Below are 27,169 nucleotides of genomic sequence, written 5' to 3' on the forward strand. Positions count from 1 at the left end.
ATACGGAAGCCAGTGAGGTCCAAACATTGTGGCGTGTGCAATCGATGTATAGCAAAGTTTGACCACCACTGTCCATGGGTGGGTAACTGCGTAGGTAAGTGATTGCTCAAATATGGAATCTTAACAAGTAGAGATGGGAAAAATACAGTTAGGTCAGTTTGTCCACCTCTTTTTTTAAAGCAATAGATTGCTGACTAGCATGAGCCTGTGATATGCGGCACAGATTTTGAAGCCAGGGGAGCAGGGCATGCCCTGTCTCCCAGACAAAGTCCTTTTGGAGAATCAAAGTCCAGCAGTTCACAGGTACTTAGTAAGTTTGATTAGAACAATCAACAATGCAGTGGGAATGCTAGCTGCAGCTAAGCCTGGAACACTCTGTTCCAAGCACTTGTCACTATCAGAAAGAAAGAACTGAGGAGGGAAGCTCCAGGGAGTGTCCCATATAGCGTAGAATGTGCACACCACTCCAGGGAGTGCAGGGTGCCTTGTCTTCTACTTGGCCTTTCCCTACTGCTTAACGAAAAATTTCTGGCGCTGGTGCATGTTGCAGGCACGCACACCTATGTAGAATGGACATGAGCAACAGATATCGAAGAACATCAGTTACAGAATAGGTTGTACCTTTTCAGTATGCCAGCTGTCCCAGGGATAGAGGACTACTCCGGCCCTATCTCAGCGCAGAAGCTTGGGGCCAGGTGAAAAGCACCTCTCCATGGCTACTCCTGCTCCAGTGGGCATAGCCCAGGGCGAGGGTGCATGTGTCCTGACTGGGGCAGGTCCAGGTTCATCTGTGCCTGTGCTACCCAGCCCTCGGGAGAGTGAGGAATGCAGTGAACTGTGTATTTTCCCTTAGGTAACTGATGAAGTGAAAGAGACAGCAGTGTTTCCCTACAAATGGTGGGGGGAACTTCAGTCCCTCCCTCCTCCCCAAAGGACACCAGGCGTGTGGAAGACTCAGCCCCAGCCAGCCCCTTTCACTTGCCTGGTGATTCTGTCTTTCTACTGTATGCTTTTATGAGAAGCAATCCCATTACAAGCACATCCGATTTTCCTGGCACAACCAAACCCTAACCTTGCTTTAAGAATTTAAGTTATGATAAGAGGAAGCTGTATATTGAATTTGGTGATCCTAGCTCTTACCGTTTTGGAGAAGTTCTTTAACAGACAGACCAAAAGACAAGAGAAATTCTCTCAAATGTATAGTAGATTGATGCCAAACTTGTAATTATGCTTTGATGCTAATGCTCCAGAGATAGAAAAATACAGACAAATGAGAGGGAATTCAGAGAATCGGGATAAAATTGATTAAGAGGCAAAGAGACTTAGTTATGATGAAAGATTAAAGAATGGAGTGTGTATTGCTTGATAAAAACTAAGATTACAAGTCTCAGTGTCCTTTGTGGTACACTAGATCTTTGTTTTATTGTACACAATTACAATGTCTACACAGCCCCTTACTTAGCCCAGTGTTGGAGCTTTTGATCGGAAGGCTTTGGAAATGATTTTGCTATATCTATCAAATCTGACGAGTCTGAACTATAGACTCAAGTCCATTTATGAAGTTTGTACAGTCATTAACTATGCTGTCCAGGGAGGCATTGGCGTCTTTTGATATTGGGAAGGGGCTACCTCTAATCTTTAGCCTTTGGAAGAAAAGATTAATTCATATTTTGGGAGGTAGGGTTTGAATTATTCATTCCCTTTGCTATCAGTTCTTGATAGCAACTAACTACAGCCTGTCCCCGAGTTGTGAACAGTCGAGTTATGACCGTTCACATTTACAACCAAAGCTCCCATGGAGCAGTCATAAAGGCAGTCCCTGAGTTACGAATGCGACCCGCGCTTACACATAGCGCGGTTGCTGTGTAACTCAATGGGGTCCGAGTTACGAACAAATTGAGTTATGGCCAAGTGTTTGGTTCATAACTCATTCATAACTCGGGGAGAGGCTGTACTCCACTGTGTCCAAATACACATCCATAAGTGCATTAGTTTAAAGTGTCTGCAAAATTGATCAATAGTGAAGTAATATTGACATTTAAATTATAGTTTCACTTCAGGTACATACCACAGAGATAAATACAGTCCTGCCATCCAAAGAGTTATTTCTCTTAAATTTCTTTCAGACTTAAATGTCCTGCAGACTTGTGTAGACAGCACTGCATGGGTTACTTTTAGCTCAGTTTTTGAGAACTTTCTTCTTAATCATAAGGATTGAATACAAAAGATTTTTAAAAGTAATCTCAGATTATGAAGCACAGTTTTGTGGCAGTTCACAGATTATGTTATAACAGCAATTTACAAATTTACATAAACATTATTAAATATTGTATGCATGATCTTCACACTAGTGAGCGTTGTTCCTTACAGTGGATAACACAGTGACCCAGTAACAGTCTACAATTATTTGAAGGGCATAAACACCAAATAAGGAGAGAGATGTTTTATGTGGTACAAGAGAATATAATTATGAGTAATGGGCTTAAACTCAGAAATGAAAACCAGTTAAAAAAATCATAGAAATGAGTTTTCCCGGACTGTACTAGTTGGCAAAAGGAAATGGCAAAAGCTACATTTAGACATTTAAAAGTAGACTTACGAAGCACTGGTAATTGCATCAGAGGGAATAATCTTGAATTGGCCAAAGTAATGATAAAGAACCTCTAACATGGCTTTACTCTCCCTGATGTGTGATTCACAGTCAATGCCTCCAGGTACATCATTACAGAACAGAGCTCATTCTCAAATCCATGTACATAGTGTGTTTACCAGAAATGAAAAACATCTGTTATGTGTCTGGAATTGTGAAATTTCAAGAGAGATGTGTGGTCTTACAGTTTTCCTTTTAATAAATGAGGAAGAGATTAGCAAGAGTTTTGCTGAAGATGTGGTGGAAGGCATGTTGTAGTAAAATTACATTCATATATTTTACAGAAATAATTCTTTCTGTGATAAAACTTGCCATAAATGGTCCTACCTAAAGTGAAGTATTTTAACCATTCTGAAAAATTTGGTTCAATATAAATTACACTAATTGAAAATGTTAAATACCCAACTTTTTAGTGTTTTGGGCTATTTTATTTTCTTCTAACTCACATATAGTTTGTCTTGATTGACCAAATTTCGTGTGTATTTTACCTTTCACATGAACATTTTTCACTCCACTCTTGAATATTGCACAGAAACTCAATTTTTCACTGTAAAAATGACCGTACTAAATTAGGTGGCAGGGTGTGAATCATTTTTGTGTTTTGAAATAAAAATGGTCTCAAAAGAAAGAAGCTGTGATCTCATTCTGTTCCTAGTTACATCTCTGTCATTAAACTGAAGAATCACTGAGTCACTATTCTTATATTAAAGTAAAAAAGTGTAACCTTTTGCATGTAAATAGTATTTTACTTAATAGGTCATTGATTTTAAATGTTTTGTCCATTTAATCATACTTTCCCTTGGTGAGTGAAAAGAACAGATAAAAACTTAAACTACAGAATACAAATTAGTTGATACTTCCTCCAAAATAAAAAAATTCACTTCATGTGTGTAAAATATGCTTTTATGTTGACTCTTTGAAGCACAGAAAATCAATGTTCATGCCCCTGTTAATGCAAACTTGTCCTCCACAAAATATTCCTTGGTGTTGTTTCCATTCTAGTGTCAAATGACAGATATTATGAAGTATCCATCACTTATCTTTCCACGGCATTCTGCTAAGGATGACGGAGCCATATTCTGCTCTCGTATGAACCATTTGAGCCCCAATCTGTCATTGACATTGCACAGGATTTTTCAAGAGCAATAGAGTTCAGGCATAACAAAGGGCAGACATTGGCCTGAATTCATTGCAGTAACAAGATTGTTGCTGAGGGGAGAATTTATTTCATTAATGCCTTGTAGGTTGACTTCTAAACTCCTTCAAGGAAAAGGTTTATACTATGATAGTAGTAGTAGTTCTTCGAGTGATGCCCCTGTGGATGCTCCACTATTGGTGTCGCGCTGCGGATGGGAGACTTTTACAGCAGTGTCTAGTTGTTCCCTCCTTTGAAGTTAGCGCACGCAGCCTGACTCCTTTCAGTTCCTCCTTCAACACCCTTGGCTGTGGACAGAGTTCCAACCTTTCTCCTCCTGTCACTTCTGTGAAGAAATTTTAGTTAGAGTAGCATTACCCGTTCCTGTTTTCTTTATTTATTAACCAGTTAATAGTTTAAAAAAAAGAGAGAGACAGTTAGTTTTATTTCAGATTTGTATATAATTAGTTTGACTATTAGGTTTTATTGCCACGTAACCCCTCAGTGGCAAGCTGCGGCAAACTGCAGCCCGCCAACCCATGCAATACCGGGCTCTCCTGGCTCCAAAAAATATGGAACTTCCGGGATTCTCTGCCAGTGTCTGATAGCCATAGTGAATGTATATGCTGTCTGGGCAAGACACCTATTACCCAGAAATGCGTTCATTGCCGTAGTCTTACAGCAAGAGCTCGCAAGGATAGAGAGCTCAGAATGTGAATGCTGCTATTTGATAAAGCACTAGACCCTCACCCGGATAAAGAGGGCAATAATGGCTCTGATGCAACTTCCCCTCAGGAAATTCTCAAGCCTTCTATTGCAAAAGATGTGCTCAAAAGCAAAATCTTCACCAGCCCACTCCCTCCCACTGTGAATTAGCAAGGGAGATGACCCAGGCACCTAGGGCGTTGATAATTCTCGATCCTCCTCTCTAACAGGCTCAAAATCACGGTCTAAATAGCCCACAGCGACCAAAAAGGGAACCTGTCAATAGCCCCGAAACCACAAAGGCACTTCTGGCACCTTGCGAGCCCCTGGCACAGTGTTCGCCTCCAGCACTGGGGAAAGCCAGGGTGAATTCCACCTGCCTTCTGACTGCACAGACTAGCCTCAGGTCTCCCAGGCATCCAACAGCACTGATGCCTCCACTGCTGGCACTGGCTGATTTAGCATCGTGGCATAGAACATCAAACCATCACCACTACCCAACATGCAGCAAAATGCACGCCACATCAGTAACTGATAGGGGATCGAGAACTAGATCCCCAGGCGATTCGTTGGCATATCATAGCTTTTGCTCCCCCTCGTCAATGAGGAGTTTTCCTCCCTAACCATGTTCACCTACTTTATCGTAATATAGTGTGGCTAGCAGGGGGATGTAAGGAGTATATTCTCCTCACAACATTCATCCCCAGAGAGAGCACATGCATCATACGGGGCACACCGACTATGGCACAACTAACACCCTCTGTCCCACTCCGATAGGCCGTACTATCCTCAGCATCATAATTGCTGGTCCCCTGTCATTATTGGGTACCACAACACAGTTCCACTGCCCCTTCCACACCTGCACAGAGATCACTGCTGTCTTCACACTCAGATCTATCACCCTCTCCAACAGAGGACACGGACCCTGAGGAGGGGCAGATTGTGGATGACCCAAGCATCTAATAATTGGAGATGCCACCCAATGATAACTCGTCTTCTGCACTTAACGAAGCGGTTATCCCAAAGGATCCCTTACCTAGTGATGACCTAAAACTGTTTCAAGATCTATTCAAAAGGGTTTCTGTCAGTCAGGAGGTTGTGCTATCAGAAGTACTGGAAAAACAGCATAAGCTTTTAGAGAACCTCCAGCCTTCCTCAAAATCCAAAATTGTACTTCCTTGGGATAAAACGATATTGGAAGCAGCAGATAAAGTGTGGCAAACACCAGCCACAGCCCTCCTAACTAACAAAAGAGCTGATAGAAAATACTTTTTTCCATCAAAAGGCATAGACTTTTTATTCTTGCACCCTCAACCCAACTCTCTAGTGGTTGATGCTGCAAATGAAAAGTATAAAACCCTCAATACAAAACAAATATGCAATACAAAGACCATAGTTGCATGGACTTGTTTGGGAGGAAAATATACTCCTCCTCAACCCTTCAGCCACGCATATCTAATTACTCAGCCCTACTTGCAAATCACGACTTTGAAAACTATGTGAAACTAACAGAACTCATGCACCTCCCAGATAAGAGGCCGATCTTGAAAGCCATCATCAAGGAGGGGTTTACCATATCTCACACAGCCCTACATATGGCTCTCAACACAGCAGATACCGTGGCAAAAGCTACGGTGACATCCATAGTAATGATATGCTCATCCTGGCTTCAAGCAGCTGGAATCCCTAAGGATCTCCAAGCCAAGGGAGAAGACCTACCATTTGACAAGGATAAATTATTTGCCACCAAGACTGACGAGGCCTTGCATTCTAGTAAAGACTCAACACACCATCTTGTATACCCTAGGGATGTACACTCCCCCTTACTGAAGGAAGCGTTATACGCCCTACTAGAGACACAAGGACGCAACCTTTGGCAGACAGCATCAACATTGACCGTTTGACCAAAGTCGCTTCTGACCACAAAACCAACGGCAAAGAGCCCCAGCCCCATGCTCTTCCATGGCTCAGGCTTCTAGGCAGCACGTTTGAAAATTTGGTGGAGGGCCTGCCCCGACCCCTCCTCCACACTAGTGCCAGGTGAGTCCAACATCTTCCACCACTGCTAACGCCCTTTCAACAACCAGTGGGTAGCAGTCACCAGGGATGGGTGGGTTTTAGAAATTATCAGCTGTGGGTATGCTGTCCCTTTCACATTGATTCCCCCAACCTTTCTACCCACATTCTCCCTTTTCAGGAACTCATCTCATGGAACGCTGCTCTGCCAAGACCCCTGTCTAACCCCTTTCTCAACATAGGAGCTGTAGAATGGGTACCCAAACAATACCAAGGGAGAGGATTTTACTCAAACTACTCTCTCGCCGAAAAGAAAACCAGGGGTTGGAGGCCTGTCTTGGACCTCCGCCAGCTGAACAGATACCTCTGCAAGTAGTGCTCCAAAATGGCTACACTCGCCACGATTAACCCAATGCTAGGCAAAGGAGACTGGCTTGCAACCCTCGACCTCCAGAATGCATCCTTTCGTATCACAATACATCCTGTGCACAGACATTTTCTACGCTTTACAATAGGATCAGACTATTTCCAATAGAGAGTCCTCCCTTCATATTCTCCTCTGCCCCCAGAGTCTTTTCCAAGACCTTGTCTGTTGCAGTGGCGCATCTTCGACAAAAAGGCATCACAATCTTTCCTTATTTGGACAATTGTTCATTCAGGGCCCCTCTCAACAGGCCACGATGGATATGATCAGATTCACAAAGGCTTTCCTACAGTCTCTATGCCCCACAAAATCCTGGTGTTTATAGGGACTCACGTAGTTTCCATGACAGCATGTGTCTACCTTCCCAGTCAACACTTCCAGACCATAAAAAAACCTGGCTTCAGTCATGACTACCAGCCCAACCTTTCCCATTTTAATCAGTCTCAAACTCATGGGTCATATGGCAGCTGCCACATATGTTGTTCCACATGCCTGGCTATGCATTCGATGCTTCCAACACTGGATTGCCTCTGTGTATACTCCAACCAAACTCCACATCCACAGACACGTCTTGTCTCCCCCAAAATCCTTGTTACAATGATGGACCCAGGTGCACTATCTCTGCAGCGGGGTATCCTTCCATCAAGACCAACTAGCCAAACAAATCACTATGAATGCCTTACTTCTAGGCTGGAACTCCCACTTCCAGCAAGAATTTGCTCAAGGGAAGTGGTCCAACGAGTCCAGGCTCCATATCAACCTGCTCGAACTTTGAACAGGACGCAACGCGTGCAGACACTTCCTTTCATTTATTCAGGGCTTCACAATGCGTAATCTCACCGACAGGATGACCATGATGTTGTACATCAACCACCAAGGGGGAGCCAGGTCACCATCCCTACGCACAGAGGCGATTCGGCTCTGGAATTGGTGTATCCACCACGACATAACCATCATGGTGTCATACCTACCTGGGAACAAGAATACCATGGCCAATACCTTCAGCCTCTACTTTGTCACAGACCATGAATGGTAACTGCACAGTCAGGTCACCCACGACCTATTCCAGCAGTGGGGTTGACCACAGATAGACCACTTTGCAATCAGCCAAAATTCCAAATGCCTCCAATGCTTTTGAGAGCGAGCATAGGGCCCAACTCATTGGGGAATGCTATGCTCTTCTAATGGAATATTCACCTGTTATACACCTTTTCCTTTTATCCCTCTGATGCCCAGAGTCCTACGGAAGATTCAGATAGACGGGGCCCATGTAATTCTGATCGCCCCAGCTTGGCCTTGGCAGGCAGATCTGGTTTCCATGTCTCTATCAACTGTCTCACCAACCTCCCTACCCCCTTCCGATGAGATCCTCCATCCCAGCCTCAAACACTGCACCTGAGGGCATGTTACCTATCTGGTTTTTGGAAGCAGAGCAACAGTGCTCACAACAAGTAAAAACTGCACTACTTCATCGCAGAAGACAAACTACACATAATACTTACTCATACAAATGGCAACAATTTAAGGCATGGTGCACTCAGAAGGGAGTCCAACCATCCATGGTTACACTTCACTTGATCCTGGAATAGATCATGCACCAGAAACAACAAAATTTATTACTTTCATCACTCCTAGTTCACCTGACTGCGATCACAGCCTTTCACCCTCTAATAGAAGGGTTCTCCATATTTGCCCAGCCCATTTCTAAAAGTTTTTGAAAGGGTCTGCAGAACCTTCATCCACCATGTAGACCCTTACCTCCAATGTGGGATTTAGAACAACTTCATCACTTACCTTCTCACCATGAAAACGCTGTTCCTGCTGGCAATCGCGTCTGCAAGGAGAGTTAGTGAACTCGCGACTCTCTTGGCCTCACCTTCATATACCACCTTTCAGAAACACAATATTATTTTATGACTCCATCCCTCCTTCTTACCCAAAGGGTGAGTAACTTTTCTTTCTAAACCCTAAAGGTGAAAGTTGAAGTATATTACTTGAGGCACTTCAAACATCAGTCTTCATAAATTCTTTGTTTATAAAAGCTACATTAGAGCATTTTTACAACTGAAGGAAGCTGTTTGATTTTGGAGGATGGAAGTGCCTTGTGTGGTTAGTCTAACTGATATATTTGGGTTTTCTGTTTCTGTCTTATTTATTTGTTCACTTCACTTGTTAAAAGCACTTGATTATTTTTTGCCTCTGAAGGAAGATCTTGGTTTAATAGGGAAAACATTTGACATAAGTGACCAATTAAGTGTTCTGCTGCTTAGATAAAAAGGGACACATCTTTTGTAGTCTATTACCATTTGTGTTGTGTCTGTGTGGTTAGTGCACATGCTAGGGCCACTGGAGTACTCTGCTAGTGAATGTTTTCTACAAATTGAGGGAAACTTGAGATATGTTCCAAGTAATATATACACAAATAAATGTGTGTCAATATTATAAATGCATCTGTTGAATATCTTAAAGTATGGCAAAAGTGGTTTCATTGTGAGCAAATGTTGTTATGGTATGTGTCATTCAATTTTAAATGAAATTACTATTTTTTTAAGTTTAATTCATTAATTTAACTAGTTTTTTTAAGACCTTGTTTATCTAAATGATTCTCCATCCATCCATTATTGGCTATTTTGTTCAGTTGATTCTCAAGCAGTTTAACACCAACTTGTCCTATACCTTATGTTGTTAAAAGGGGATGTGATTTTTTTTGTCCAGATTTCTATTTTCTGTCTGTTTTATTAAAAATACCTGCCAGTTGTTGCCAAGAAATATTCTGTGATTTTTGAGGATACCAAAACAGTTTTGTGAGCACTTCCTGGCTATGCAACGGCTGTTAGCTAACCAGTTCCCAAAGCGATGTTGATGTCAGTAAAGCAGATTCTAAATTTAACAAGAGCATGTAAATTTGAGCTGCAGAATGGTAAGAGGACAGGAAAATAAACAATATTAGGCCCTAAGAATGGGCAAAATTGTAAGGGAGGAAAAACACCTATTTTCAAGCTTCTAAGAAGTCATATTAATTTTACAAGACTAATTTAATGTTTTCAGGGAGTAATGTTTCCATATAAAGTAATTAGCAATGTTGTCTTAGAATAATTTGAATTGAATTCCCATGTCAGTGAGCCATCTAGCAATTACTGACCTTTTTCCTCAAGGTGAAAGTAATGAATTCCTGTTGTGTGTGTTCATCTTTAGGAGCAGGGAACCATCGCTATTTCATGGGATATCTGTTCTTTTTACTTTTTATGATCTGTTGGATGATTTATGGCTGTATTTCTTGTGAGTAAATTTTTTCTTAATTGCTTTTATGTACACTATTTCTTTTATGAGTGTTTGCTAAGTGAATGCAACTTATGTTTTGATACCTTTTTTGTATTGGAATTAAGGTATGATTTTGTAACTGCCCACATTAGGTGTTCTAGAATAGAAGAATACCTATTTATTATAGAAAAATATCGGATTTAGAATGCTGTACAGTTCTTGTTACTATTATCCCATGCCCTTAGTTAAATTATTATCATCTCTGTGAGTTTAAATTATAGCTAGTTAGAAAAGGGGGAAATTGTGAATGTTTTTGTAAATTATTTCCATATTTATAAAAATTGCATTTTGTCATTGTTATGAACAATTCAACTTGAAATACTACATTATTATGCAGAATAAAGTCTGATGTGAGATTTTTTTTATAATTTTTATATCTTCCAGATTGGGGAATCCATTGTGAGACTACTTACACAAAGGATGGATTGTGGACCTACATTACACAAATTGCCACCTGCTCACCTTGGATGTTTTGGATGTTTCTAAATAGTGTGTTTCATTTCATGTGGGTAGCTGTGTTACTCATGTGTCAGATGTATCAGGTATGAAAATGCACTTTGTGTTGCTTCTTATAGTCAGCCCTGAATATTAAAAGTAAATATGCATTCCTGTTACATCAGATATTCTTTTTTTAGTTTACTTAACTTTGTTATGAAACATGTTGCAGTGATTACAGAAACAAGGTTTGCAGAGAGACTAGAAAGCTGATTGTGCAGTCAGTCTTATGGGATTGCCTTCTTTAAAACAAGGAGAGGATGTGGGATAGTCTTATTGGGAGCTTAAAGAGTTTAAAGGTCTTTGTATATCTATACAAAGGATTGTTTTAAAAAGAGTGAAATGAGTCAGAAGTTTCCTCTGTTCATTAGCTTCCTTGACAGCCTTACAGATGAACATAATTTAAGTAGGGCAGACATGGCATTAGATTAGAAGGCTTTGTTCAGGCACTTTTGGCTGATTTTTCTTGGTTGGAAACCTTGTGTAATTTTTTCAAAAGTGTCCAACTACCATTTTTAAGAGCAATTTAGGCACTCTAAGTCCCATTCACTTTCAAAGAGATTTAGGGTATGTCTACACTTGTACTTGATTGACAAAACTTTTGTCGTTCATGGGTGCTTAAAAAACTGCGCTCATTGGATGTGAAAATATTGGCAAAAGTGCCTACAAATAGCATTCACACATGGTCACTTTTCGCAGCAAGACTGTGTTGACACAACCTTGTTGCTAAACACTGCATGGTGTAGACAGACCTTGAGCCTTCTAAGTCACAATTCAAAATGGGACTTAGGCTCCTCAGAGGTCATTTCAGTACTTTTGAAAAGTTTACCCCTAGTATGGGAAACCCTGTAGCCAATTCTTAGTCCTTCTCAGGGCATGTCTACACTAGGAAATTATTTTGAAATAAGGTATTTCGAAATAACTCCCAAAATAACTATTTCAAAATAGTATGTCCACACTAGAAGGAAGCCTCAAAATTAGACTGAGGCAGGCTCTTTTAATGTGGATGAGCTAACTCAACTTAGAGCCCCAGGAAGCACTGGGGAGTAATTACTTTGAATGACTCTGGGGAATAGTTATTTCGAAATAGCAGCAGTGGAGCGTCCACACTACTGCTATTTTGAAATAACTGTTTTGAAATAAGCATTATTCCTCATGACAAGTAGGAGTTAGTTTCAGAATAACCAGCCTGTTATATCGAAATAACAGGGTTGATAGTGTGGACGCTCCACTTGTTATTTCGAAATAAGGGGAGTTATTTCGAAACAACTCCCTAGTGTAGACCAGGATTAAATGTCACTCAGAGATGTAAATGCTCATACTCTTTTACCTTTACTTTAATGACACTCCTAGTGCTTAGTAGAACAGTCATCAGAAACTCAAGATTGCATGGCACAGCTCTATAGAAGGGTGTGATTTATAAAGCACTGGTCTAATTGCCCCACACAGATCCTGCTGGCATGCGATATGTCATTTGCATCTGCATAGTCCTGTCTCAAAAAGTCAGTGCAATGGTTTATATATTAACAGTGATTTTTATTGTAAATGACTTTAGCAGAAACTCCCAGCTGAATCGACTCCCACTGGGCTCCTCCCAGGTGCTGAAATCCCCAACTGTTCCATGTCAAATTTTCAGCTTTTTCCTCTTACCACTTTTTCCATGCAGTATTTTGTCCTACAAAAACCTATGGCACATGGAAAATATAGAGCAGTAAAATAAATTTAATTTGATACCAAAATAAAGTATAAATGTAATACTGTGCCAATTGTATCGTTCAATTCCAGCTTAATTTAGTAAAAACATTCAACGTTGGTGTAGCAGAAGCTGCTACTGAACTTTTAGTTTGTCTTATTGGAGCACACACATGTAAAGGGCTCTGCTACAGAAATTGCATTTGGCTTGCAGCACAGTGTACAGTACCTAACCCTAGATTGGGGTGGGCAAGATGAAGCCAGTGGGCTGAATCTGGCCCATCAGGTGTCTGGATCTGGCCCATGGCCACCTCGCCAGGACTCTTACTACAGAGCAGCTCAGCTGCTTTAAACAGCTTCTGCTCTCTGCTCTGGATGCTGGAGAGTTTCTGGCCAATAGGAGCTGATAAATGTTGCTGGAGGCAGGGCCGGTGTACAAAGTCTCCTCCCTGTGGCTGGGAGCCCTGCTGTGGGAGTCTGGTTGAGTCAGTGGCAAGGCAGACAGAATGCCAGCGGGGAAGTGTAGCGGGAGTCCCTGTGGCAGGACTGCGGGCTGGTGGGGCAGGGAGCACTAGCAGCTGAGCAGTGGTTTGCCACGGTGAAGCAAAGAGCCCCAGGAGCAGGACCATGGACTGCCATGGCAGGGCAGCAGGGCTGGTCACACGTGGGAATCCCGCCAGGAGCCCATGCCAGGAGCAGAGCCGGGCTGGGGGAGCCAATGGCTAGGGGGCAGAAATGACCTCCCCTGGTCTGGAAAAATCCCTCCTTTGGGACCACTCAAGTCCTGAGGGTGCTGGACCAGGGAGGTTCAACCTGTACTTTACTTTTTTTATCCTAAGAATAAAGAACAGTCTTATCACAAGTATTTATACAAGGGGTTAATTACCACTTCAGTCTTTCTAGTTGTATCAGAAATAAGATCCATACTCCAAACTTTGAAGTAAACCATCAGGCATCTCAGCTTTTTCCTTCTCTTCTGTAACAATGATTTAGAGCAGCCACCATATAGATTCCAAGTTTATACTTGTGCACCAGGGTCACCACGCTACCTTCCAGTGGGATTTCATGTTCAAAAAAAATGAGCCAGGGTGACCACCTCTATTCAATGTAGTTTCCAAACCAAAATAAAGAATTAGAAAACTAAAGCAATACGAACATGCAGCTTTCCAGTGTGCCTTCCAATCTCCCAACTACCCTGGGATCTATACATAAGTTCCTTTAGGCTGGTAGATATGTTTTCAATTTCTATGGAACCTGGAACAACACTTTCCTCGTGGCATGTTGTGAAATGCTTTGCACCCTTAACTGTGATGAAGGCAAAATTATAATTGTAGTATTCAATGCAGTTTCAAAGGCAGATAACATTCCATGTAGGAAATATGAAAAATGTCATGCAATAACTATTAAATCTATCCAAATCATTATTTATATTATTGTGTGTAGCAAGATATAAGTTAATTTAAAAGGTCTTGCCAAAATCTATTCTTAGAGAGCCTAATCCAGCTTTTTTCTTGGCGCTCTGTTCTCTGCTTTTTAACTCCACAGCCCCTCTCTTGATTCCTGTCTTTGATAGCAAAGTTGTCTTATCCCTTAACAAACCATTCTTATAGGTTCACTCTTGCCTGTCATTGTTTGCGTGTCTATCCTATCTTCCAGATTGCTTCCTTACTCCATAGCGAATATTAAAGTGTCCTAAAGTTAAATTCATAATTAAGTAGCTTGATTTTTCAGAAGTAATTAGGAGTACTCAGAAGTTCCCATTCATATTTGAAATCAGATCTCTTTTTGCAGAACCTGGCAATAGGTGCCCAACTATAGGGTCTTATTTTTTTGAAATTATGTCCTCTTTCTTTAGATGGCTGTCTGTTAAAAGGGCAAACTTTCAATATATTCAGAAAAGGCAAGTAAATTGGAGTGTAATTTCCTGAATGCTCAGGATTATCAGCCATCCTGTAACATGGTGCTCGGTTACCATTTGACACCAAGAATTCTGAAGTTTTAGCTTATGATAGTACCCAGTTGTTAAGGGAGTTGTAATACTTTTGTTTACAGCCTTATACACATTATAGTATGCTGGCATGCTCCGCGGCTTTGCTCCCCGTCTCCCTGGTCTGCTGGAGACCAGCAGACCAGGGAGACGCGGAGCAAAGCCGCGGAGGACCCGGACGGCGGGACATCGGTGCGTCTCGGTCCCCCGCCCGCGTCTCCCTGGTCTACTGGGTGGAGGGGGGGAGGCGCAGCTAGTACGCCCCCCCCCCCCCCCCCAGCAGTCCAGGCTTTTCTCCGGACGCCTGTGGTAGAGCAGCTGGGGCGCTGCCGGTTGGTCCCGCAGCGCCACTCTGGGCGCTACTGGACCAGCCCGGCAGCACCCCAGCTGCTCTGCCCCAGGTGTCCTGATTCAGCTGCTGCTGGTCAATTTCAGCAGCGGCTGAATCAGGACGCCTGGGGCAGAGCAGCTGGGGTGCTGGTGGATTGGTCCAGTAGCGCCGAGGAGCGGCGCTACTGGAGCAACCCAGCAGCACCCCAGCTGCTCTGCCCCAGGCGTCCCCAAGTCAGCCGCTGCTGAAACTGACCAGCGCTGACTACAGGAAGCCCGAGGCAGAGTTGCTCTGCCCCGGGCTTCCTGGAATCAGCCGCTGATCAGTTTCAGCAGCAGCTGACTTGGGGACGCCTGGGGTTCTTAAGTTGAATCTGTATGTAAGTCGGAACTGGCATCCAGATTCAGCCTGTTGAAACTGATCAGAGGCTGATTCCAGGAAGCCCGGGGCAGAGCAACTCTGCCTCGGGCTTCCTGTAGTCAGCCACTGGTCAGTTTCAGCAGCGGCTGAATCTGGACGCCAGTTCCGACTTACATACAGATTCAACTTAAGAACAAACCTACAGTCCCTATCTTGTACGTAACCCGGGGACTGCTTGTATGTGTTGGGGGCAGGGATTTCCAGCCTTTCTCTCTCCTAATTTGCTTTTAATTTTGGAGATTCTAAATGTTTGCCTGCTTTATCTTCCATCTCTTCTAGATATCGTGTTTAGGTATCACTACAAATGAAAGGATGAATGCAAGACGATACAAGCACTTTAAAGTCACAACAACATCTATTGAAAGCCCATTCAAGTAAGTTTATAAAAATGTGTAAAACTCTATCATTTGTATAGCCAACCCATAAATAAACTTCACAACTGAATGCAACAAAACAGAGCTGAAGGCTGAAAACTATCTTCCAGATGGTGATAGGATCTCAGAATTTCATTTTTTAAAAGTGGAATATGAACAGCTATTTTTATCATAAACCAGTGTATCTGATTATGAAAAGTGATTCGTAGAGTCTTGCCATGCAAAAGAAATTAGAAAGAAGAGTAAATATATGATTTAATGTGGCCACAATCTTTATATAGCTGCAGCACAGCCACAATCAGATTTTTTTTGTCTGAGAAATACAAGGCTGTGCACAGCACAAATGCATTATGTTGCCTTTCTCACATTGTGGAGCCATTCCCATCAGCTTATTAGCTTTTAAAAGAAGTGGGTTTTTTAAACCATGAAAGAAGTGCCTGAACTGACTAAATAAGCACTGACTACAAGATGGAGCAAAGGTGTCGACACTGATTTGCTTATTCTGTGACCTTTCAGGAATTTGGATGCTTTCTTGGTTTACAGAAACTTCTACCAGCGAGGAAATCCCAAGCTCTTGAACACTCCTTTACGAGAGATCTTGGAAATACCATAATTTCTTAATAGCTGACCTTCAGTTCAGGCACATGGACACTGACCCTTGTGCCTTCTAGGACACAGGAATTAGATTATAGTCTTAAAAGGTGATTTTATTAACAAAACGAAGATACATTTAGTAAAACATACTTGATTGCTAAGTGTTACAGAGCAACTAAAAATAAAGATTGAAGCACAGAAAATTGCTTCTCTGGGATGCAGTTACAGTGTACAGATGGTTTTTTTTAAGTAGCACAGAGAAGTCTCTCACAAACCAAGACAACAAAGAAAGTAATCTGATTGTGTCTAACTATAAACATTTCCTGTTCTGCTTACATTTCTGCTGTTCCAGAGTTTGGGTTTTCTTTTCTTAGATGGGATATTGCATGAAAATCCATGCCTTATTACTGCTTAGTCCATTTTTTGCCCAGCTCCTGCTCTGATTCTTATGCAAAGGAAACTGAAACAGGCAAAACTTGTTTCATTTCAAGAATCTTTTTCCTTTCTTCCCATTGGCTCTCTTGGCTCCCTGCCAACACTTCCTGGATACCTGCTGGTTTGGGTTTAACCCTTTAGTTTAGAAAAGGGTAGTGCCCCTCCCTTCCATCACAAAGAGTCAATTGTGCTCTCAGAAATTGGGCATCCACTTGGTGTGTTCTGTGTTTGGGAACTTTTAGGTGAGCAAGCAGACATGGTAAATTGAGAGGTAGCCAGGCTTGTACTGTAGTAAGTGAATTGTGATGTTACTAATGTATGTCATCTTGGTTGCTTTTTTTTTAGCCATGGATGTATAAGGAATATCATAGACTTCTTTGAATTCAGATGCTGTGGTCTTTTTCGTCCTGTTATTGTGGACTGGACAAGGCAGTATACAATAGAATATGACCAAACTTCGGGAGCAGGCTACCAGCTAGTGTAGCACCACCTTCATCCTGTGAGCATATCATATCTGAGTGGTGCCTGAAAATTTTCTCTCTCTCTCTCTCTCTCTCTTGAATCCACACCCTTTGAACCGTAGCATGCTATGTGTAGGGCTAACAATGAATCTTATGGTACCTTCTCTTTATCAGAGATTTATTAATGAGTAAAAATGGACAGAATAAACTGCCAATCCTGATAAGGAAGAGGAGGAAGACTGAAAAGGGATTTTAACCATTCTTAACATGAGAATTATTCATGAGAATTATTCACAACAACATATTCACTGCATTTGTTGTTTGATTTTTTTATTTAACACCTTTTGCAATAGTGCATGAGATTATTGAAGTGTTGACATACCTAGTCATGTTGTGCTGAACAGAAGTATTCATTTCTCAATTTGAATAATTCCATTGGAGCAAAAGTCTAAAACTAAATTTCATAATGCAGTCAGACTTCATTAAGATTGCTGCATTTTATTTCCTGTAGTGTGATTTTATATTGATTTTTCTATAGCATTATGTACATGGAAAAATGTGCATTTCAATACTGTGATTAAAATCATGTGGTTTTATTGGGGATCCACTGTAATGTGTTATGCTGCTGAAGCAGAGCACATGAGGATAATGTTCACAATTAAGTGTGTTGCCTATATTTTATGGCTCTCAGCTGTTACAGCCATCTGTTTCCAGTACTTGTTTTGAGGTTATATAGTCTGAAAATAAAGAGTTGCACGAATAAGGAAAGCTCTTCTGTTGAAGTCGAAGCCCTGCTTAAGTGCATGATATACCTTTTAAAAATAGATCACAATATATACTATATGATATTCAGAAAAAAAACAGAGTTTAATTTGATATCATTGAACAAATTGTATAAGCAATTTAATAGTAGGAGTGATCCAATGTAATATATTGCGTAGTGACTATGAAGGTTTGAAGGGAGTTGCATAGGGGGACCAAAGATGTGTCTGCAAAATCTCAGTAATAGAAAAGAAAGATTTATAACCATTTTAAATTCTATGTGATTGCAAAGCAAATAGTGAAAACTAACTGAAACACTCATTTTGTTTGCACATAAAATGATTGAATCCAAGCTTAAGTAAAGTGTGATCTCTGTTAATAGCACACATGAATGGAAAATCTAATAGGACACTCCGAAGAAGATGGTATGTCAGCAAGTGGAAATCACCCTTGAGATTTTTTTTTTCTGTTAAATTCTTATACTGCAAATATGTTTGAAAGGTAAGGAATGATCTGAAATCTCATTCCAAAGGGGCTTTTTGTTGTTGAATATGATGCACTGATTCTGTTTTGGCGTTTTCCTATACCCATGGTGAATTATTCACTGTTTCCTTAACTATTGTTTACAGAGAGACTGAGTCTTGGATTAGTTCTCTTTTAAGTGCTGTAGCAACCTAGTGGTTCGAAAAATCTGTGAAGGGAGTTTGGGGAGAGGACCTGGAAGCAGTTGATAGAGACCACTGTAAAGAATGTGTATCTGTATATAAATAATTTATCAAATAGTTTTCTCTTTGTGAGTGCGTGGTAGTATATTTAAGATTGCTCATTTCATTTTATCAACCAAAAAGTGTAGGAAAATATCTAATGAGCTTTTAGTGATGTTCAGTATTGCTGTTAATAGGCATTATACCTTGCAAATTCACTGCATGTTTGATGCTTGGCAAAATTAGCATTCTCTGTAATATGCAGATTACAGGTATTAAAGCAATCTAGTGGTATTCCCACCCCTTGCCTTAGTAAGAGGAGCAGTGAAACTGTAAATAGGTAATGTTCAGTATTTGCAAGTAGACATTTTTTTCTTTAGATGTTTCTTTGATAACAAGACACACAGTTTCTAAGTACCAGATATCAAGATTTACAGAAACATAAAGTTAGTGTACTTGAATGTTTAATACTGGGGACGGGAGGGGAAATCAACACTATATTTGACATATTTGGGTGGGAGAGAAGAGTTGGTTACAAGAGTGATGAGGTCTGTGCCATTTTCTCAAAATCTAGAATTGTAACAATTTTGTTAACATTAACAACAAATGACACCATTATTCCTGTTTTTAATTTCTAAATAGAAAAAGCATGAATAAACCTTCAAAATTTCATTGCCTATTTTACAGTTAAAGATAATGTGTTGCACCTCTATGGAAAAGCTTTTTTCTTCATTTATATTTGGGGTTGGTTGGCATAAAGAACTTCGATCAATTGATCAGTTTTTAGTAAATATATTTCATGGCATCCGTAATCTGTTATGTAAAATACATTGTTTATTTTAGTTGTTTAATTAACTATCAAAGTCTGTATACCGGAATGTTTGCAAAACAAAGGTGGACTTTGGTGGTAATATGAGGTTAATTTTGCCGTCATTAATTGAGCATAGCTCCGTAGTGGGAGTATTGCTTCCCAAAGAGTTAATTGACTTGAATAAAATTGAGACCTATGATCTGAAACCTTCAGAATGGGAAATACCATCTGTGCATCATTTTTCTCTCAAGTAAGCAATTCAACTTAAATTTGCATATTACAGCAAAACTACATCACTTTGAAAACTTTATTAAACTGATCCAGACTGAAATCAGATCAGCTTTATCTGATATAGGTTGAGTAAATGGGAATTTTGTCTCAGCCCTAAACATGTGCTGTTTCTTTGCAGGTTTCTGTGTTCTTTGGTGTCCACCAGATTTTGTTTTTGAAAATTAATAATCATAAAACAACATCATTACATTTTAAGCTATGGATACATTGTTTTTGTATTTTCTTTATTTATAACTGTGCCAAGTATTATTTTACTACTGTCAGGATCTTGATGTATTACATGGTGAACAGAAATCTGTATATGTTTAATAAATTAGCACTCCTTACATAAATTAAATCTGTGAAAATTTTGTAAGTTATTAATCAAATAAATATTGACTCTAAGTTGCAGTGTTTGTCTTGACTTTTTGTGGCACACTAAGTTTATTCAGTAAGCTGTGTAGCACAATCAACAATAATATGGAAGAAGAGTTGTCTTATGACGGAGTATAAATAAATTATTGTGCAGCATAACACATTTCCAGATGTTGTTTTGTCCAATGTAATTCTAAGTAGGGAGAATATAATTGTTTTCTACAGTATTTTGAAGAAGAAAATACCAATATCATAATAATACATTACCTTTACTTTCGTAGCCTCTTTCCAAAAATATTCCCCAGTGTTTTACAGCAAGTATGAGCCAAATTCTGTGTTGATACACATTGGCACACCTCTCTTTTCTTCAGCGGGGTTGCATTACATGTAAATCTCCTCTGTATTTTAAAATAAGTATTATCCACCAATGAACGGTATTATTTTCTGAAGAGGAATATCCTGGCAACACAGCATTCCTGTTTTTAGGAAGGACTGGGTTCCTTTATTTTAATAATTTAAGTTTGAAAAGAAAAGGAAAGCAAATTAGAAACTTTCCCCTTCTTTTGCTTCAGCAATAACAAAGACTGGAATCTACTTTAAAGGACATCTTTGATTCAGCCTCACTGGTAGATACAATAACTTGTTTTCATCTGTGTTGTCAAATTGAGGAGACACAGAAGTTCGTGAAGGTTTAAGTCTCTTGTCACATTAGTTGCACTCCATTGGGCCTGATTCACATGCATACTGGGGCAAATGTGCGCCACTTCCCTAGCATAAAGATGCCCAAAAGCCAGTTTAGCCAGCCCCTGGAATTTAAGTGCAAAGTTGAGCATTACATTAAACATCTCCTCTTGTTCCTGAGTGTGAAGACATGGAGGAGAAAAGAGGGAATGATCAGAACTTTCTTATGCCTGCTATGTACTGGGCTGACAGAATCATCCTTTGAAAGAGCGACGAGGAGTCCTGTGGCACCTTATAGACTAACTGAAGTGTAGGAGCATAAGCTTTCGTGGGCAAAGACCCACTTCGTCAGATGCATGAATCATCCTTTGGAGCTCTTGATGGCCAGAGTAAATTTGCCCAAGGTGATGTCATTTATATTGGGGACCAAATTGATGCCAGGATAGACCTTGGAATCATCACAGTGCAAAGGGAGCTCATGGCCACAGACAAGCATCTGCCCCATTGAATGAAATGCAGTTAGTTCCAATTTACACTAATGCAAGATGAGAATTGAAACCTGATGTCAGTTGCTCAAAAATAAAATATAAGGTTTAGGCATTTTAGCAAATGAGCAAAATATACATAATTTACACTCTGGAGCAGCACAAACAAGGCATGAAACAGAGTAGATGGACCATGCTGTACTTTCTGTCCTCCTGTTTCTGATACAACCTTATTCCAGCCATCCTACATGTGTTATACATTTATCATACCCGAGGCTTCATCAGACCCCTTAGATCTGCACATGGAAGAGACCCTCTGCATTGATCTCCCCATCCCACAGGGAAGTGAGGGAAGGGGGCAGTATCTCCAAGGTGGTGCTCTTCCCCCTTTTCCTTGGACCAGTTAAGAGAAAAGTGAGTTGGCTGAAGCCATGGCTAGAGCCTGTCTTGTGGTCAGGGAGAGGAGGTGTTTCATCTTTGACCTTCCTATCAGAGAGTACTCTGTTATGGAAAGTCCCATCAAAGGGGAGTAGCCAGTGGGGTAGTTCTAAGTCAGCAAGGTGTAAGCAGTGAGAACTGCTGGGGAGAGGGTGGCTTTTGTGGGCTTGGCACAGCAGTGAGAAATCTGCAGCCTCTGAACTGACAGTTCACATGCAGTTCATCAAGGTGAGCCACTGGTAGGCTGCCAGACAGGTTGCTTACCTTGTGTCTGCAGTTACAGCCACCCGCAGCTCTCATTGTCATGGTTCACCATTCCCGGCTAATGGCAGCTGAGGGCTGCTTGCAAGTCCCTGTTTCCCATGCCACTTCCTGCCACTCTCATTGGTCAGTGGGAGTGTAGGCAGCCGTACTTGTGGACACAAGGTAAACAATCTGTCTGGTGGTCCCTGATGAGCCATGGGTTGCCCACCACTGGCTTGGAGAGTAGTTCATCTGTCATTTGGAATAAACTCTACCTTCTGCTTACTCCCTACAGATCGTCTACAATTGGAACCTCCCAAAGGCTGCTTTCCCATTAGCTTACCTCATGCCAAATTAGCCCTGGTTATACAAATATAATTCACACACATTTTCTGACTAGCATACACCATTGATTGCCACCCAGAATATGCCTACTTTGGAGATGGGAGTGTCTCTCCCAGCTCAGGTAGACAGACTGGTGCTGGTGGGGCTCAAGTTATGTTAAAAATAGCAGTGTGGACATTGCAGCTTAGTGCAATCTTGGGTCTAGTCCAAGATGGCTAGTTAGTTTTCGGAGTTAAATTATTTTAGCTCGTGTCCTGTAATTCTCTCACGCAAATTCCTTAGTAAAGTTACACCAATATAGATCCAGAGTAACTCCACTGAAGTAAATGGGACTACTCCAGATGTAAGGTGGGGTGATTTCTTAAAAACTTTGTTGCTGTTGAAGCATTTGCAATAACTGTGGAAGAGGGATGAAGTCACTTCAATGGTAGTCTGTTTTATGTTGTGAAAGGCATAATTTTGATCATTACGGTTATAGTTTACTTCCTTGCTTTTTCTGTGGTTTAAATAACATAATGCCCTTGGGACTAGGAGGAAAATGGAGCCAGGACTAATCACTGTGACTCTCTGGAAGGCATGTCAAGAAAACCCCCAATTTTAGTAATGCAAATCATTTCTGATTTCCTTTCCAAGACTTAAACGCAGTTTGTTTATGGTGAAATGAACAATGCACAATATGCCAAATTGTGCAAATATAGTTCAAACATCCTCTAATTTTGCTGATGCTGTTATCTGTATGTACTTGTGTCTCCTTACTGTAGCTACAACAAATAATGAAAAGGAGTCGATAAGGAATGTTTGAACGACACTGTTTAGTCTGTCATGCATTTAAGTATATTGTTTTGACTCTTCTGTAGCATATAGTTCAGATTCAGCATTTCAGCGTGACTTGCAAAGGGAAGTGTTTCACTCCATGTATGAGTATAAAGAAGTAATGTACGGTTAATAAATTTAATCTATGTGTTCAAATACTCTAGGTACAGATTATTTGGAGAGCAAGAATGAATCCAACCTAGGAACTACACTATTGCTTCCCCAGTCAAGTTCATGTTTAAAATAAATACGGTACTAGAAGAGACAGCTTCATGGGTTCTCTGCGCAAGGGAGCTATTTTATAGTGCAAGTGTACTTACATTCAGCCTGACCAGTCTAGCTCGCTTAGGTCTGCCAGTGAGGTAAATTGCCCGAGTTGTTAACTCTCCGGTGGAAACTAAGAATGATACCTCGATTAACCTTTTGGGTTCATAGCCTCAGGAATATTCAGGCTGCTTCATGTCACTCTAGAACAAAATCAGGTCCAGGGCCGGGTCTGACGCCAAGCATATCTCTCAGGCCCACCTAGCTGATAATCAGAGCATGCATACTCACAGCTCGCAGGGTATATTCAACTGACCCCCCCCCCCCCCCACACACACACACACACATACCTTGCTCTGTCCTGCAGCACAGCTGCTCCCAGGATTCTCCTGTTAGCTGTGCAGAGTGGGGGTGGAGAGGAGAGGGGAGTGCTAAAGTCAGGGTTTAAAGTCCCCCTACCCCTGTACCTAATCTCTGCAGAGCAGGGCTCGGGGAGAGGGAGATGCACAGTGGAGCTGCTCCAATCAGAAGCACAGATGGTAAGTGACTCACAGGGAGCTGCCTGCCTTAAGAGGCAGTGCACTATTTTTAAAAGTTCAGTGCTTATGTGCTCTCTCTCTAGAGCAGGGGAGGTTGAAGACACAGCAGAACAGCTTTATCTGTCTTAAAGAGACAGTGTGTGGCTTCTCTCAGAAACTTACCCAGCAGCACACACACATTCTGTGTCTGACACACACACACACACACACACACACACACACACACACACACACACACACACACACACACACACACACACACACACACACACTTCCAGAAGTGGGGCACACCCTAGGTGGACCTGTTCTCCACCAGACAGAACATGGAGTGCTATAGTTTCTGCTCAAGGCGAGTCTCAAGTGCAGGATCCCTGTCAGATGCCTCTCTCAGACATCCTGTTTTGGGGGCTGTTCTACACCTTTCCCCCAATCCTCTCACCACCAAAGTCCTAATGAAGTCAAGTGGGGGCAAGGCTCAGGTCATTCTCATTGCGCCTGGGTGGCTCCATTAATTTTGGTTTGGCAGCCTGATGAGCCTCATGGTGCCCCCACATGGCCGCTGTCAAATCCACCTCAACCTAATGTCCCTAGGGTCATGATTGTCTGCTCCATCCCAAACCGGCGCATCTCCACTTCACTGCATGGCTATTTTGTGGCCAAATCCAGAGGTGCAATCCTGCTCTGAGGGAACGCAGTGAGTCCTTCAACCCAACAACCAGACATATATGGCGAAGGAGACTAGGTTCTCCTATGTGTTTCATATGTGTTCATTTTTTTTAACTGTATCCTTTGGTATATATGGTTGTGACTATTTTCTTCCACTATTTGATCTGAGGAAGTGGGTCTGGCCCACGAAAGCTCATCATCTAATAAACCATCTTGTTAGTCTTTAAAGTGCTACATTGTCCTGCATTTAGGTTCTCCTTGTGAGCCATGCAGAAGGGGCTTTCCCCTTTTGAGGGCTCCAGACAAGCTATCTTAGATTATCTCTTCCATGTGACGCATTGGAGTCTTGCCTTTTATTAAGGTTCACTTGGCAGCAATCTCAGCTTTCCATGTGCCAATCCAAGGCCAGCTTGTGTTTTCCCACAACATGACAGGCAAGTTCTTGAGAGGCTTGAGGTTTTATCCACACATTCAACCTCCTGTCCCTCAATGGGACCTTAAGCTGGTCCTCTCCATGCTTACAGGACCTCCCTTCAAGCCCATGGCCTCGTGCTCCCTCCTGCCCCTGTCTTGGAAGATAGCCTTCCTGGTGACTATCACATCAGCTGCATGCCCTGACTTTGGAGCCCCGATATACTGCCTATTCTAAGAATAAGGTTCAGCTCTGGCCCCATCTGGCCTTCCTGCCCAAGGTGGTCTCTGCATTCCACGTGGGTCAAGACATTTTCCTCCCGGTGGTCTCCTCTAAACTGCCTAGGACCAGTGAAGAAAGGTGACTTAATGCTCTGGACATCCGAAGGGCTCTTGCATTTTACCTGGGATGGATGTAGCCATTTCATAAGACAGTCCAGCTCTTCATGGTTTATGCCAAGAGGATGAAGGGGCTCCTGGTGTTCACACAGAAGATCTCAAATTGGATAACCTCTTGTGTCCGAATATGCTACGAGTTAGTAGGTGTCCAGCTGCTACCACTGGTCAGGGTGCAAGCTTCTTTGGCAGCCTTCCTTGCTCACATCCCAACATAGGACATCTACAAGGTGGCAACCTGATCCGCTAGTCACACTTTCACAACTCATTACGCCATCACACAACAGGCCCAGGAGGATGCAGGTTTGGCAGAGCCATGTAGAAATCAACATGTCCTTAAACTTCTCCTACCCACTTCCAGAGACATGGCTCTCAGTCATCTACAGTGAATAGACATGAGCAAGCACTCAAAGAGGAAAAGACAGTTGCCTGTTTCTGAAACTGGTGTTCTTCAAAATGTGTTGCTCATGTCCATTCAACAGCCCACCCTCGTTCCCCACTGTCGAAGTTTCTGGCAAGAGGGGACTGAGGGTAGAGCCAGTTTCCCCTTATGCTACTGCTGAGGGAAAAATCTTCTGTCATTGGTGCATGTGGTGAGCCCACACTCCTATGTTGAATGGACATGAGCAACACATCTCGAAAAACACCAGTTATGGAAACAAGTAACTTTTCTTTCTCTCCCGTGCAACTTGCATGAGTAAGTCCACATCTTACGGGTGTAGGGCATCATCTTATTTCATGGCACCAACACCATTTACAGAGAGAATAATGAGCCTGCTCTACAATTTTAGCTGAGAGCCAGCTGGCTTTTTGCTCATGAAGTAGTAGCTCGCGCACTAAGCTCCAGAGGTCTCGGATTCAGTTCAGCCCACAGATGACCAGGGTCTGTCAACGCTACACAAGCAACCATCAATATACATTTACAAAGTATCAATAGTGGGACTCTGCCTTGCTGCATAAATTCAGAATTGGAGATGCTGGCATTACAGAAGCTGCATTTAGATCTGATATAGAAAGTTGAAGAACAAAGTGTGTTCTGTACAAGTCTCTATATATTCCTGTTTTTCAGATTAGCAGTTTTGATTTCAGTCAGGGAGTGGGTTCTTTTTGTGGACAACATTTCCTTAAATTGCAGCAGGGGAGGTTTAAGTTGGACATTAGGAAAAACTTCCTGTCAGGGTGGTTAAGCACTGGAATAAATTGCCTAGGGAGGTTGTGGAATCTCCATCACTGGACATATTTAAGAGCAGGTTGGATAGACGTCAGGAATGATCTAGATGGTGCTTGGTCCTGCCGTGAGGGCAGGGGACTGGACTTGATGATCTCTCTAGGTCCCTTCCAGTTCTAGTGTTCTGTGATTTCTGCTTGTTTTGCCCTTTCCACTGAACCATCCTGAGATGTAAAAGGCTTGTGTCATAAAATTGAAAATGGTTTTGTCATCTTGTAGAATGGAGGGATTATGCCCAAGCATCTGGACTAACAGAGGAAATCTCAAAGAATTCATCAGCTGTGGAAATGGTATACATGCACACAATTCTTTGTAGGTGAATAAAAGGATTCACGTATTAGATACTGTGAACAGAATTAATGATGAGGGAAGACTAAACTTTAAGTTCTCTCTTTTCTGATTTGAAGATTGCATCCCATAAATCCACACTGTCAGAGGACAGTAGCCCTCTATGATCCTCAAATGAAACATGCTTTTGTGAAACTGTCAGCATATTTTGATTTGTTAGACTAGATTATGCTTCAACATGACTATGAACAGCTCTTGAGTTCCATTTATCAATATGATGGGAAGTATTGGATACTGTGGCCTAGAGCCTGTGTTCCCTATAAGATGAGCACTTGGGCAGCCACCCAAAAGAGATTCAAATGCCGCCAAATGATTTGCAGAGCACCCACAACCTCCCACAGCCAACAGCA

At 41.7% G+C, this 27,169-nt stretch overlaps 1 protein-coding gene and 1 long non-coding RNA gene across 8 annotated transcripts in view; one reads left to right on the top strand and one right to left on the bottom strand.

Moving 5' to 3' along the window:
• ZDHHC17 (zDHHC palmitoyltransferase 17) overlaps positions 1-26,383 on the top strand; it is a 123,517-nt gene extending 97,134 nt beyond the window's left edge. Inside the window, exons 13-19 of one of the 4 annotated variants that reach the window (XR_012904822.1) lie at positions 1-94; positions 10,126-10,209; positions 10,636-10,793; positions 15,456-15,550; positions 16,925-17,078; positions 18,185-18,303; positions 19,727-26,383. Coding sequence is in view for 2 of the 4 variants with exons in the window: in XM_075932176.1 (XP_075788291.1) it covers positions 1-94; positions 10,126-10,209; positions 10,636-10,793; positions 15,456-15,550; positions 16,925-17,063 (570 nt within the window). In the remaining 2 variants the exon portion in view is untranslated. Of the gene's footprint in view, positions 95-10,125; positions 10,210-10,635; positions 10,794-15,455; positions 15,551-16,924 lie in introns of all 4 variants that reach the window. The other 3 variants (XR_012904821.1, XM_075932176.1, XM_075932172.1) reach the window with 3 other exon arrangements.
• Positions 89-23,708, bottom strand: LOC142829909 (uncharacterized). 4 transcript variants are annotated; one of them, XR_012904827.1, is made up of 5 exons: positions 23,582-23,640; positions 13,325-13,487; positions 8,725-8,819; positions 8,433-8,510; positions 89-4,131 (listed from the first exon to the last, which is right to left on the bottom strand). It is a non-coding gene; the product is annotated as an uncharacterized LOC142829909 (long non-coding RNA). The 4 variants fall into 4 exon arrangements; XR_012904823.1 differs by lacking the exon at positions 13,325-13,487 and having other exon boundaries at positions 23,582-23,708; XR_012904829.1 differs by lacking the exons at positions 13,325-13,487; positions 23,582-23,640 and adding an exon at positions 23,288-23,369.
• Positions 26,384-27,169: the final 786 nt, after the last annotated feature.

This window comes from Pelodiscus sinensis, chromosome 1 (genome assembly GCF_049634645.1).
Source record: "Pelodiscus sinensis isolate JC-2024 chromosome 1, ASM4963464v1, whole genome shotgun sequence".
NCBI classification, from domain to species: Eukaryota; Metazoa; Chordata; order Testudines; family Trionychidae; genus Pelodiscus; species Pelodiscus sinensis.